General features: G+C 40.0%; 1 protein-coding gene across 5 annotated transcripts in view; it reads left to right on the top strand.

The window, feature by feature from the left end:
* Positions 1–13301, top strand: part of GIGYF2 (GRB10 interacting GYF protein 2) — a 128762-nt gene that overhangs the window by 95629 nt on the left and 19832 nt on the right. For all 5 annotated transcript variants that reach the window (XR_003677897.1, XR_003677898.2, XM_007125031.4 and 2 more), the window contains 2 exons: positions 913–1071; positions 4168–4404. Coding sequence is in view for 3 of the 5 variants with exons in the window: in XM_007125031.4 (XP_007125093.2) it covers positions 913–1071; positions 4168–4404 (396 nt within the window). In the remaining 2 variants the exon portion in view is untranslated. The remainder of the gene's footprint in view (positions 1–912; positions 1072–4167; positions 4405–13301) is intronic.

The following is a 13301-nucleotide window of genomic DNA, read 5'->3' as shown; positions in this document are numbered from 1 at the left end:
GGCTCACGGGCCCAGCCGCTCCGCGGCATGTGGGATCTTCCCGGACCGGGGCACGAACCCGTGTCCCCTGCATCGGCAGGTGGACTCTCAACGATTGCGCCACCAGGGAAGCCCTGGACCATTTTTCTACTGGGATTTTTAAAGATCCCATTTGAAAGAATCCACTCTGTAACAGCCCCAGCGTCTAGCCTTTGCTTCACATTTCCTTCTTGTTTTTTGCCCTAAGAAGAACTCTGAAAAAAGGCATCCATGTCCATGCTGAGATTAGATTAGACCTACTAGTATTTCTTAGAGTCACACTCTGCATTAGCAATGTAAGGACTTTAAGAAGTATTGCAGTAAAGAAATCTGTTTAATTCTGTGTTGCTCATTATTTCTTCCTAAGTTATTTTGACAGTGGGACTCTTTTCTGTATATTTAATATCCATGGGACTTCAGTTCTGGGAACATGTTCTGAGACACATGGCTTTATTCAATACTTTTCACTGGAAAACTTCTCTACCTCACCAGGCATTTTTGGTGACTATGTTGGTTTGACTTCTCTATGCCTTAGGTTCTCATTTGATTAAAAAAATAGGGACTGATGGTAGCAACAGAGAAACCAAAGCCTGCGTCCTTTTTAGTGTTAATCAGGAAATGACGTAGCTAATGTAGAAACCAGGATGGTCTTTGCATGTAGTGCTATTTAACTATTAATATTTTAAATACAAATTATTTTAACTCTTAATATACCTACTCCCCAGCTCACATATATACTTTTTGCCCTAGATCCTGGTTAGATACTTTTTATATATACTGTTAACAGGATCTTAGCAGCACGTAGCCTATTTCTTTCCAAATTATGATGTAACATATTAATTGAGATGCATGCACGCGTGCGCACACACACACACTTTTTTTTTTTTAATTTAGGAGGAGGCTCTGCGACGCCAGAGGGAGCAGGAAATTGCATTACGGCGACAACGAGAAGAGGAAGAAAGACAGCAGCAAGAAGAAGCTCTTAGAAGACTGGAGGAAAGGAGAAGAGAAGAGGAAGAAAGGCGGAAGCAGGAAGAATTATTACGCAAGCAGGTGATCAGATGGTTTGCTCTTATTGCTTCTTTGAAGCTAGGAATTAGTGATTAAGAAAGTATTAGGATATTAGGAGAGCCTATCTAAAACTTTTGCAGGTTGCTGCGAATTACCAAAAGAGATCTAACTGGCTCTTACTACTTTTGTGATAACCATTCCCCATGTAATTATAAAAGCTGAACGAAATGTCAAGGAATCAAAACAAACAAAAAACGAGGGCACCAGAGAAAAATGGAAGAAGGCCTGCTCTTAAAAAACCAAACGTGAGACTGGAGGTTGACAACTTTTTGCCTTAGGGTACTCCCCGGTTCACACTTGTAGAGTGCACAGTTCCTTGCTGCTTAGTATATCCATAAGTTGATGGCAGCAATGACCATTATCTGACTCTACTGTAACCATGCCATTCTGCTGTTAACAGGCAGCCAGAACCCCTAAAGCATTTCATTTTAATGTTTAAGAACAGAGGTAGATTTTTTTTATTAGTAGATTTTCTTTTTAGAACAGTTGGAGATTTTCAGAAAAATTGGGATGATAGTGCAGTTTCCCCTATTATTATTTTACATTGGTATGGTACATTTGTTATAATAAACCAATATTGACACATTAATAAATCAATATTGATGTATTATTATTAACTAAAGACCAAAGTTTATTAACATTTCTTCAGCTTTCCCCCAGTGTCCCTTTTCTGTTCCAGGATCTTATCCAGAATATTGCATTTAGTTGTCATGTCTCCTTAGCTTGTTCTTGGCTGTGACAGTTTCTCAGACTTCCCTTGTTTTTGATGACTTTGGCAGTTTTAAGGAATACTGGTCAGTGTATTGTACGGTAACCCTCTGTTGGAGTTTGTTTTAAGTTTTTCTCACAGTCAGACGAGTTATGGGTGTTTCAGAAGAAGATCACAGAAGTTAAGTTCCATTTTCGTCACATACCAAGGGTACATATTACCAACATGATTTATGGTTATTGATGTTGCCATTGATCACCTGGCTGCAGTAGTGCTTGTCAGGTGTCTCCACTGTAAAGTTACTCTTTCCCCCTGACTGTACTCTTTGGAAGGAAGTCACCATGTACAGCAGTCCACACTTAGGGGTGTAGGTTTTTGTTTGTTGGTTGGATTGACAGGAAGCTGCAGATTACCTGCTTTTGCTGAAGTTCTTGATTGAAACTCTTTGAGAAATCTAAATTCTTTAGAGGTAGATAGATAACTTCCAGGTTAGATTCTTTGGTTTATTCATTTAACAGTTAATAGATTTTGTTAATATACCATATGCCAGTTGTTATGATTGTTTGCTGGTAGAGTCCAAAACTTTTTAAGAAATTGTTTCTGTACTCAAGAAGCTCACAGACTATGTAGGTGATGATTTTACCAGAAATAAATGCCACACTTTGGATGCTTTCAGCTGAAAAATCAAAATATTCACCTAAAAATGGCTTAAACGTTAGATAACGTTATTGCCTCAAATATCAAGGTGTTCTTTGGAAGTAAGGCAGTTAAACATGAACTTCAGTGACTCTGTGATATCATTAAGGACCCAGGTCCTTTGCATGCTTCTCCTCGTGTGTTGACTTTTTCACCTCATGGTGCACACGCTGCTCTACCATTTCTTGGTATGTTGACCTATTTTTTTTTTTTTTTGGCTGCATTGGGTCTTAGTTGTGACACGTGGGATCCTCATTGCAGTGCACAGGCTCTTTCTTCCGGCACACGAGCTTCTCTCTAGTTGTGGTGCATGGGCTCAGTAGTTGCGGCTCGCAGGCTTAGTTGCCGGCGGCACGTGGGATGTTAGGTCCCCGACCAGGGATCGAAACCACGTCCCCTGCATTGGAAGGTGGATTCTTAACCACTGGACCACCAGGGAAATCCCGGTGTATTGACTTTTGAGTTCACATTTTTTGCCTCATGGTTAGGAGTTTTGGATATCATACCATACCCTATACCCAGAAAGGGAGTGGCCCTTCTCTCATGCTTCTTTCCTTTTGTCTGGGAAGAATATCTTTTCTGGAAGCATCCCTTTGGCCGAAATCAGATCACATGGCTGTCCCTGTTTACGCTGGAAGCTTAAAAAGCAAAATCTGGCATTTTAAACCTCGGATATGACAGGAGGTTCTGTCTGCAAAGAAGCAACCTGAAAGGAATTTTTGCTGGATAGGTGGTAACAATTGCTGCCACAGTTGGGCTAAGAGCAAACGGAGAGAGGAGGACAAGGTATAGTTGGGCATAATCAAAAGGCAGAGGGGAAGTCTACCTCCTGAAGGCTAGGGAAGTACTCGTAGAGTGGCTGGTGTCTGCCCTGAGTTCTGGAGAATGGAGGGGAATGTGCTGTCTGGATAAGCTAGGCAGGGGTCCCCAACCCCCAGGATCTAATGCCTGATGATCTGAGGTGGAGTGGATATAATAATAACAGAAATAAAGTGCACAATAAATGTAATGAGCTTGAATCATCCCGAAGCCACCCCACCCCCACCCCCGGTCCTTGGAAAAATTATCTTCCACGAAAACGGTCCCTGGTGCCAAAAATGTTGGGGACCGCTGAGCTCTAGAGCATTGCAGGTGCAGTAATCAGACTGCATGGAGGAAGGCCAAGAAAATTCCACGGGGCACATGGAATGGTTTTGAGGGAGGGAAGCAGAAGGAAAATGAGCCAAGGTACTGCAGAAAGTAGTAGAGGGGTAGAGGATGGGTCAAGGAGAGGCCTTCCAAGCGGCCTGTGAGCCATAACGGGTGAGAACCTGGGATGGAGTTAAGTGGTTTTGTAAAGTTGCTTTGGGTCCGGAACTGGCTGAGGCTTTCCTGGTAATCCGTATTCTTGCAGGTCCTGACAGCTCTTTGCGCTCAGCACCCTGAAAAGCTATCTCTGCCTCAATGTTGGAACAGTTTCCAAGAGACTTGGCTGCAGTTTGTGGTGATCTCTAAGAGATCAGTGCTTACACAGATGTTCAGAGTGACATTCCTTTTATGTAGAAATTAGCAAATAAATTAAACATGATAATTATCCTGTAAGCGTGCCTCTGACTGAAGACTTGAAAAGTGATTCAGATTTTTTTAAAAAACACAGTTAAATTTTATTATCATTTACTTTTCCTTCTGGGAAGGAAGAGGAGGCTGCGAAATGGGCCCGGGAAGAAGAAGAAGCCCAGCGTCGATTAGAGGAGAACCGGCTGCGAATGGAAGAGGAGGCAGCCAGACTCCGGCACGAGGAGGAGGAACGGAAGAGGAAAGAGCTGGAGCTCCAGCGGCAGAAGGAGTTAATGCGCCAGAGGCAGCAGCAGCAAGAGGCTCTGCGGAGGTTGCAGCAGCAACAGCAGCAGCAACAGCTGGCGCAGATGAAGGTAAAGCCTAGGCGCCAACTAGACCAGACCAGACCATCCGTAGGAGCTGCTTGTTAGCCGTGTTTTTTTTACTTAAGTAGATGCTGGCAGTGCAGTAGCAGTGAAGCAGTGTACTTCAAAAATGTTAAATATTGCTACCTTCGTTTTTTGATCAAGGAAACAATACGATGCATTGTACTTTGTGTTAGGCATTTAAACAAGGGAAGAATAAATAAGAGGGTAGGACACGAGCAGTGAGGCAGGCAAAACCAAGTAAGTCTGTATGGTTCATAAATTTAAACATTGGAGTGCCTACTCTGTATCATTTCAGCACTGCTAAGACAAAGATAAATGAGACAAGGCAACTGTCCTCAGAGAGCTCATAGACTTATGAGGGCAGGAAACATAAACATTTGGATGTGTAAGTAGGAACCATCGTACAGGGCTTGAAACATAGCTGACTAAGGGGGTTTATTGAAAGTTGGATTGAGGTGATGTGTGCAAAGTTTTGTTTTAGGAGGATTCAAAGCATTATTTGAAATAAGTAGAAAGTGAGACTGGGAGACCAGTAAAGAGAGTATGATGGTGGTGGTAAGAATGAGTAGGGCCAGAGGATGAGAATTGGCCTAATAGCAATCAGCAAGACTTAGTGGTTCTCTGGATCTGAGGGACAAGGGCAGGAGTTGGAATGGCTCTTAGATGGTAAGCCTCCAATGACTGGGAAAGTAGTGGGACTGTTGATGAACTCTGAGTAATTGGAGAGGGAGGAGCAGGTTTATGGTAGGGTCTGCGTACCTTCTCATGGGGTGTATGGCTAGCCATAAGGCTTAGTGTCCCCGGTCTTCAGGGAGCTCATGGGATAAAGACATAAACAGAAAATTAGAATTCAGGGGGGTGGGTGTAGTGAGAGAGGAGGGGGCATGAAGCAGCAATTCTCAGGGTGTGGTCACCTGGGAATTTGTTAGGAATGCGCATTCTTGGGCCCTACCCCAGACCTACTGAATCAGAACCTCTTAGGAATGGGACCCAGCAATCTTGTTTGAATAAGCCCTCCAGGGATTCTGATGCTCACTAATATGTGAGAACCACTGTCCACCTGAGAAGTTAGGGGAGGCTTCCTGAAAGAAGGTAACTTCTAAACTGAGTCATTAAGGGAGGGAAAAATTAAATTTAAAGAAAAAAAAAAAGGCAAACAGACAGCTTGGGGAATAGAGGGTGTTTGTGAGAGCAGAATAAAGTTGCTGGAGAGTGAGGTATGAGATAAGTGTGGGCAGGGTTCATATCACCATGGGCTGTATATACTCTATTAAGAAATTAGGACCTAGAGTGGTAAAAAGGATTTTCAGTTAGGAAATAACACTGCTAGATTTACAGGAGGGAATAAGTCACTTTGAGAGCTAAATAGGAGATGGACTTGAACAAAACTGGAGGTCAGTAGACCAGTTGAGAGAGAGGGGGTGATGGAATTGTCCAGGCAAGGAATAGAAAAGTTTGATCTAAGCCTAGTGATGGCAAGACTGGAAAGGAGGAGTTGGAGAAGCCGCTAATAACTGAGCGCTTGCTTTGTGTCAGGAACGTACTGACAGTTTTCCATTTTTTTTTTCACAACCACCCTTATAAAGCTTAGGTATTAATACCTGTGTTTTACCAAAGAGGAGAAATGTTAAGAAGCTAAATCGCTTGCCTTGGGTCCAGCTGAGAGTTGATAACACAGCCCTCTATTAGAACCCATGTGTCTGTGGCTCCAGGGCCTCAAAAAGGCTGTCAAAAGACTTTCTTGGGCTTCCCTGGTGGTACAGTGGTTGAGAGTCCGCCTGCCGATGCAGGGAGGGGGTGATGGAATTGTCCAGGCAAGGAATAGAAAAGTTTGATCTAAGCCTAGTGATGGCAAGACTGGAAAGGAGGAGTTGGAGAAGCCGCTAATAACTGAGCGCTTGCTTTGTGTCAGGAACGTACTGACAGTTTTCCATTTTTTTTTTCACAACCACCCTTATAAAGCTTAGGTATTAATACCTGTGTTTTACCAAAGAGGAGAAATGTTAAGAAGCTAAATCGCTTGCCTTGGGTCCAGCTGAGAGTTGATAACACAGCCCTCTATTAGAACCCATGTGTCTGTGGCTCCAGGGCCTCAAAAAGGCTGTCAAAAGACTTTCTTGGGCTTCCCTGGTGGTACAGTGGTTGAGAGTCCGCCTGCCGATGCAGGGGACGCGGGTTCGTGCCCCGGTCCGGGAAGATCCCGCGTGCCACGGAGCGCCTGGGCCCGTGAGCCATGGCCGCTGAGCCTGTGCGTCCGAAGCCTGCGCTCCGCAACGGGAGAGACCACAGCAGTGAGAGGCCGGCGTACTGCCAAAAAAAAGACTTTCTTAAGAGGCCCTACATCACAGGATGTGGTTACTGATCAGAATATGGGGGTGAGAGAGAAGACAAAGGCAGGGGTAACTTCCAGATCTCTAACTTTTCTGTGTCTTTTGTGTGTCTGGTTTTGCCCTCCTATCCTCCCATGAAGACTGTAGAGCTACTTTATGGATAAGCATTCTGATTGAAGATAAAGAGCTTTAGATGGTAATGAGGAATTGCTGGAGGCTCTCGTGAGAATAAAGCTTTTTAAGGTGGCTTTATTTAGGTATCATTCACATACCATGCAATTCAATCAGTTAAAGTGTACAAGTCAATGGTTTTTAGCATATTTATAGATAGGTGCAACCATCAACACAATAGATTTTAGAACATTTTCATTACCACCCCCCAAACCCTCTAACTGTCACACCCCAGCCCCTATTTTCCCCTAACTTAGGGCTAAGTAACCCCTAATCTATTTTCTGTCTTTATTCTGTCTTGCCTATTTCTAGACATTTCAGATCAGTGGAATCATATAATATGTGGTCTTTTGTGACTGGCTTCTTTCATTTAGCATAATGTTTTAAGGTTCACTTGTAATATGTATCAATACTTTTCCCCTTTTTTATAACCGAATAATATTCCATTAGGTGGATATGCCAGATTCTGTGTATTATTCATCAGTTGATGGACATTTGAGCTGTTTCTACCTTTTGGTTTTTATGACTACTGCTGTCTTAAATATTCATGTACAAGTTTTATGTGGATAGACACACACACACACACGTTTAGAAGTGTAATTCCTGGGTCATATAATAACAGTGTGTTTAATGGTTTGAGGAACTGCCAGACTGTTTTCCAAAGTGGCTGCACCATTTTACATTTAGTGTATGAGGGTTCAAGTTTCTCCACATCCTCATCAACCCGTATTATCTGACTTTTTGATTATAGCCATCCTAGTAGGTGTGAAGTGATAACTTGTGATTTTGGTTTGCATTTCCCTGGTGACTTGTGATGTTGAGCATCTTTTTATGTGTTTATCGACCATTTGTATATCTTCTTTGAAGAAATGTCTATTTAAATCCTTTGCCTATTTTTTTAAAAATTTATTTATTTATTTATTTTTGGCTGCGTTGGGTTTCCTTGCTGCATGCGTGCTTTCTCTAGTTGCGGTGAGCGGGGGCTACTCTTTGTTGCAGCGCCTGGGCTTCTCATTGCATTGGCTTCTCTTGTTGAGGAGCACAGGCTCTAGGCACGCGGGCTTCCATAGTTGTGGCTCGCAGGCTCTAGAGCGCAGGCTCAGTAGTTGCGGTGCACGGGCTTCGTTGCTCCGCGGCATGTAGGAACTTCCCGGACCAGGGCTTGAACCCTTGTCCCCTGCATTGGCAGGCGGATTCTTAACCACTGTGCAACGGAGGGAAGCCCTCCTTTGCCTATTTTTAAACTGGGTTGTCTTTTTATTACTGAGTTTTTTAAGGGTTCTTTATATGTTCAATATTTAAGTTCCATATCAAATGATTTAAAAATATGTTCTATTATTTGTTTTTTTTCACCTCCTTGATAGTGTCCTTTGATGCACAAAACTTTTAAATTTTGATGAAGTCCAAATTATTTTTGTTGTTGTTGTTGCTTGTGCTTTTGTTGTCATATCTAAGAATTGCTAAATCTGAGGTCATAAAGTTTTACAGAATCCCATGTTTTCTTCTAAGACTTTGTAGTTTTAGCTCTTTGATCCATTTTGAGTTAATTTTTGTAAATTATGTGAGGTAAGGGTTTGACTTCATTCTTTTGCATGTGATTTATCTGGTTGTCCTGGCACCATTTGTTGAAAAAATTGTTCTTTGTCCACTGAATGGCTGTGGTGCTCGTCTTAAAAATTAGACATGTGGGTTCATTTCTGCACTCTGAATTCTAGTCAGGTGATCTGTATGATTGCTATGCTAGTAACACATTGCTTTGACATTACTATTGCTTTGTAGTTAAGTTTGAAATCAAACTGTGAGTCCTCCAGATTTGTTCTTTTTTTTCCATATTGTTTTGGCTCTCCTGTGTTTCAGTTCCATATGAATTTTAGAATGAGTTTGTCAGTTTTCACAAAGAAGCCAACTGGGATTCTGATAGGGATTGCATTAACTCTGTAGATCAGTTTGGGGAGTTTTGACATCTTAACAATATTAAGTCTTCTAATCCATAAACATGGGATGTTTTTGTATTTATTTAGATCTTCTTGAATTTTTTTTCAGTGTTTTATAGTTTTTAGAGTATAAGTTTTGTACTTCTTTTGTTAAATTTATTCTTAAGTATTTTGTCTTTCAGATGCTATTGTAAGTGGAATTTTCAAAATTTCATTTTCAGATTGTTCTTTGCAAGTGTATAGATGTACAGTTGATTTTTGTATATTGAGGTTGTATTCTGCAATCTTGCTGGACTGGTTAATTAATAGTGTCTTAGTGGATTCATTAGGATTTTCTGTACACAAGATCATGTTATCTGGAAATAGAGGTAGTTTTACTACTTTCCCCCCCCAGTCTTTTATTTCTTTTTCTTGCCTAATTGCCCTGGCTAGAACCCCGGTACAGTGTTTAATAGAAATGGCAAGTGTGAATGTTCTTGTCTTATTTCTGATCTTGGGTTGATGTGGGGGAACACATCCAGTCTCTCACCATTAAATTTAATGTTAGCTGTGTGTTTTTTGTAGATGCCCTTTGTTAGGCTAAAGGAGGTGAGGATTTTTATGTCCATGTTCATAAGAGGTGTTTGTCTGTAGTGTTTGTTTGGTTTCCCCTTGTGATTTCTTTGGTTTTGGTGTCAGAGTATTGCTGGCCTTGGAGAATGAGTTGGGAAATGTTCCCTCCAATTTTTTGGAAGAGTTTGTGAAGAATTTGTATTAATTCTTCTTTAAATGTTTGGTAGAATTCAGTGGTGATGAAACCATTTGTGCTTGGGCTTTTATTTGTGGATAGTTTTTTGATTACTAATTCCATGTCTTTACTTCTAATAGGTCTGTTTGGATCATCTGTTTCTTCTTGAGTTAGTTTTGGTTAGTTTATATCTTTATAGAAATCTGTCTTTTTCATCTAGGTTATCTAATTGATTGGCAAGCACTTGTTCATAGTATTCCTTTGTATTTCTTTCTGTTCCTGTAAGATCAGTAGTGATGTGCTTCTTTTATTTCTGATTGTAGTAATTAGAGTCTGTTGGGGTTTTTTCCTCATGGACAATCAGGTTAAGTCGGTTTTGTTGATATTTTTAGAGAACTGGTTTTGGTTTCATTGAGTTTTCTCTATTTTTCATTTATCTAGTTCATTAATTTCTTCTTTCCTCTTTATAATTTCTTGCCTTCTGCTTGCTGTAAGTTTAGTTTTCTCTTTTTCTCTAGTATCTCAAGGGTAAAAGGTTAGTTTTTTATTCATTTGATATCTTTCTTCTTTCTCAGTTAGGCATTTGCAGTTATAAATTGCTTTAGCTGCTACCCATAAGTTTTGATTTCTTCTTTGATCCATTGGTTATTAGGAGTGTTTTAGTTTCACTTATTTGAGAGTTTCCAAAATTTATTTCTTACTCATTTCTAATTTTGTTCCGTTGTGATCAGAGAACATACTTTGTATTATTCCTATTCTTTTAAATGAATTATTATTTTATTTTATTTTATTTTTTTGTGGTACGCGGGCCTCTCACTGCTGTGGCCTCTCCCGTTGTGGAGCACAGGCTCCGGATGCGCAGGCCCAGCGGCCATGGCCCATGGGCCCAGCCGCTCCGCGGCACGTGGGATCCTCCCGGGCCGGGGCACGAACCCGTATCCCCTGCATCTGCAGGCGGACTCCCAACCACTGCGCCACCAGGGAAGCCTAAATGAATTACGGAAGTTTTGTGTCTTAGAATAAAGTTTTATTTCTGGCATAAAGTTTTGCCTTCTTTAGGTCTATCCTGAAGAATGTTCCATGTTCACTTGAGAAGAACATATAGTCTACTCTTGTTGAGTGGAGTGTTCAATAGATGTTTACTATGTCTAGTCAGTTTATAGTGTTCAAGTCTTCTAGTTCCTCATTGATCTTGTAGTTGTTTTGCCTCTTACTGAAAGTGGAGTATTGAAGTCTTGAAGTATTACTGTTGAATTGTATATCTCCTTCTATTTCTGCCATTTCTTGCTTCATGTATTTTGGTGCTCTCTTGTTAGGTGCATATATGTTTATAATTGTTATATATGTTCCTGCTGGATTGACCCTTTTATTATCATAAAATGTTCCTCTTTATCTCTATTAACATTTTTTTTGTTTTAAAGTATGTTTTGTCTGATAATGGTATAGTGATTCCAGCTCTCTTGTGGTTGCTGTTTGCCTGATAAATCTTTGTTTATTCTTTTGCTTTTGATCTGTTTATACCTTTGAATATAAATTACACCTCTTTTAGACAGTATAGTTCGATCTTATTTTCTTATCAGTCTGATAATCTCTGCCTTTTTATTGGATTCTTTAGCCTATTCACATTTAATGATATTATTGATATAGTTGGATTTATATCTGCCATTTTACTTTCTGTTTTTTACATCCTTTCTCTTTTCTTCTTTTACTGCTTCTTTTTGCGTTAAATAAATTATTTTCTAATGTAGCGTTTTAATATCCTTAATGATTTTCATCACTGTATATTTTTTGCATTATTTTCTCAGTGGTTGATCTAGGGCTTACCATACACATCTTAACTTACCAGGATCAACTTCAGATTTACTCTAACTTAATTCCAGTTTGACACAGATATGCTACTCTCTTAAAGCTCTGTTCCTTTTTTCTCCTTTTTGTAGTATTTTTGTTGTATCACATCTTATAAATGTTACAAATGCAATGATAAAATGTTATATTTATTACTTTATATTATATTGTCTCTTAAAGACGCTGAGAGAAGGAGAGCAAGTATGTACGTATAGCTTTTGTTATATAACCTTATTTATCATTTCTGCTTCTCTTAATTTGTACCTGTGGATTCAAGTTACCATATGGAGTCATTAGCTTAATACAGCTTTGTTTTCACTTAACTCCTTTGTGCCTTTTTTTTTTTTTTTTTTTTGCGGTATGCAGGCCTCTCACTGTTGTGCCCTCTCCCGTTGCAGAGCACAGGCTCTGGACGCGCAGGCTCAATGGCCATGGCTCATGGGCCTAGCCGCTCCGCGGCATGTGGGATCCTCCCAGACCAGGGCACGAACCCGTGTCCCCTGCATGAGCAGGCGGACTCTCAACCACTGCGCCACCAGGGAAACCCTGTGCCATTTTTGACATATTAGATTTTTGTATGTTATAGGTCCAACAATATATATACATTGTTTTATACAGTTGCTTTTAAAATCAGTTAAAAGAGGAAGAGATATACATGTACTACTGTTTTTTATAATTACATAATTAATTTTATTGGTGCTCTTCGCTTTCTCATGTGGATTCAGACTATTTTCTAGGGTCACTTGCTTTTAGCCTGAAGAACTTCCTTTAGTATTTCTTGTAAGGTGAGTCTGCTGGCAACAAATTTTCTAATTTTATCTGGGAATGTCTTTATTTCGCCTTCATTTTTGAAAAGTAGCTTTACTGAATATCGAATTCTTGGTTGACAGTTTTTGTTCTTTTGAATACTTTGAATATCTTATCCCACTGCCTTCTGGCCTTCGTTGTTTCTGATGAGAAGTCAGATGTTGATTTTATTGGGATTCCCTAGTAAGTGATAATTTGTTTTTCCTCCTTATTGCTACTTTCAAGCTTTTCTCCTTGTTTTTGGCTTTCAGCATTTTTACCATGATAATGTCTATTTGTGGATCTCTTTGGGTTTATCCTATTTGGAGTTGGTTAAGCTTCTTGAATATGTAAATTAATGTTTTTTCTATAAATTTGAGGTTTAGGTCACAATTTTTCTGCTCCTCTTTCCTCTTCTTCTGATACTTGCGTTATGCACATGTTGGTGCACTCAGTGGTATCTCACATTTCTCTAAGGCTCTCCATTTTTCTTTATTCTTTTTTTCTCTGTTCTTTGGATTGCATAATCTCTGTTGCTCTCTCTTCAAGTTCACTAAATTCTTTTGCCAGTTCAGATATACTTTTGAGCTCCTGCAGTGATTTTTCATTTTATTTATTACATTTTTGAACTCCAGAATTTCCTTTTGGTTCTTTTTTGTTTATTTTTTTATTTATTTGAATTTTATTTAATGTATTTTTTTATACAGCAGGTTCTTATTAGTTATCCATTTTATATATATTAGTGTATATATGTCAATCCCAATCTCCCAATTCATCACACCACCACCCCACCCTCCCGCCACTTGCCCCACTTGGTGTCCATAAGTTTGTTCTCTGCATCTGTGTCTCAGTTTCAACCCTGCAAACCGATTCATCTGTACCATTTTTCTAGGTTCCACATATATGTGTTAATATACGATATCTGTTTTTCTCTTTCTGACTTACTTCACTCTGTATGACAGTCTCTAGATTCATCCACGTCTCTACAAGTGACCCAGTATCATTCCTTTTTATGGCTGAGTAATATTCCATTGTATATATGTACCACATCTTCTTTATCCATTCGTCTGTGGATGGGCATTTAGGTTG

Source organism: Physeter macrocephalus, chromosome 2, assembly GCF_002837175.3.
Source record: "Physeter macrocephalus isolate SW-GA chromosome 2, ASM283717v5, whole genome shotgun sequence".
Lineage (NCBI taxonomy): Eukaryota > Metazoa > Chordata > Mammalia > Artiodactyla > Physeteridae > Physeter > Physeter macrocephalus.
This window is presented reverse-complemented; position numbering and strand designations above follow the sequence as displayed.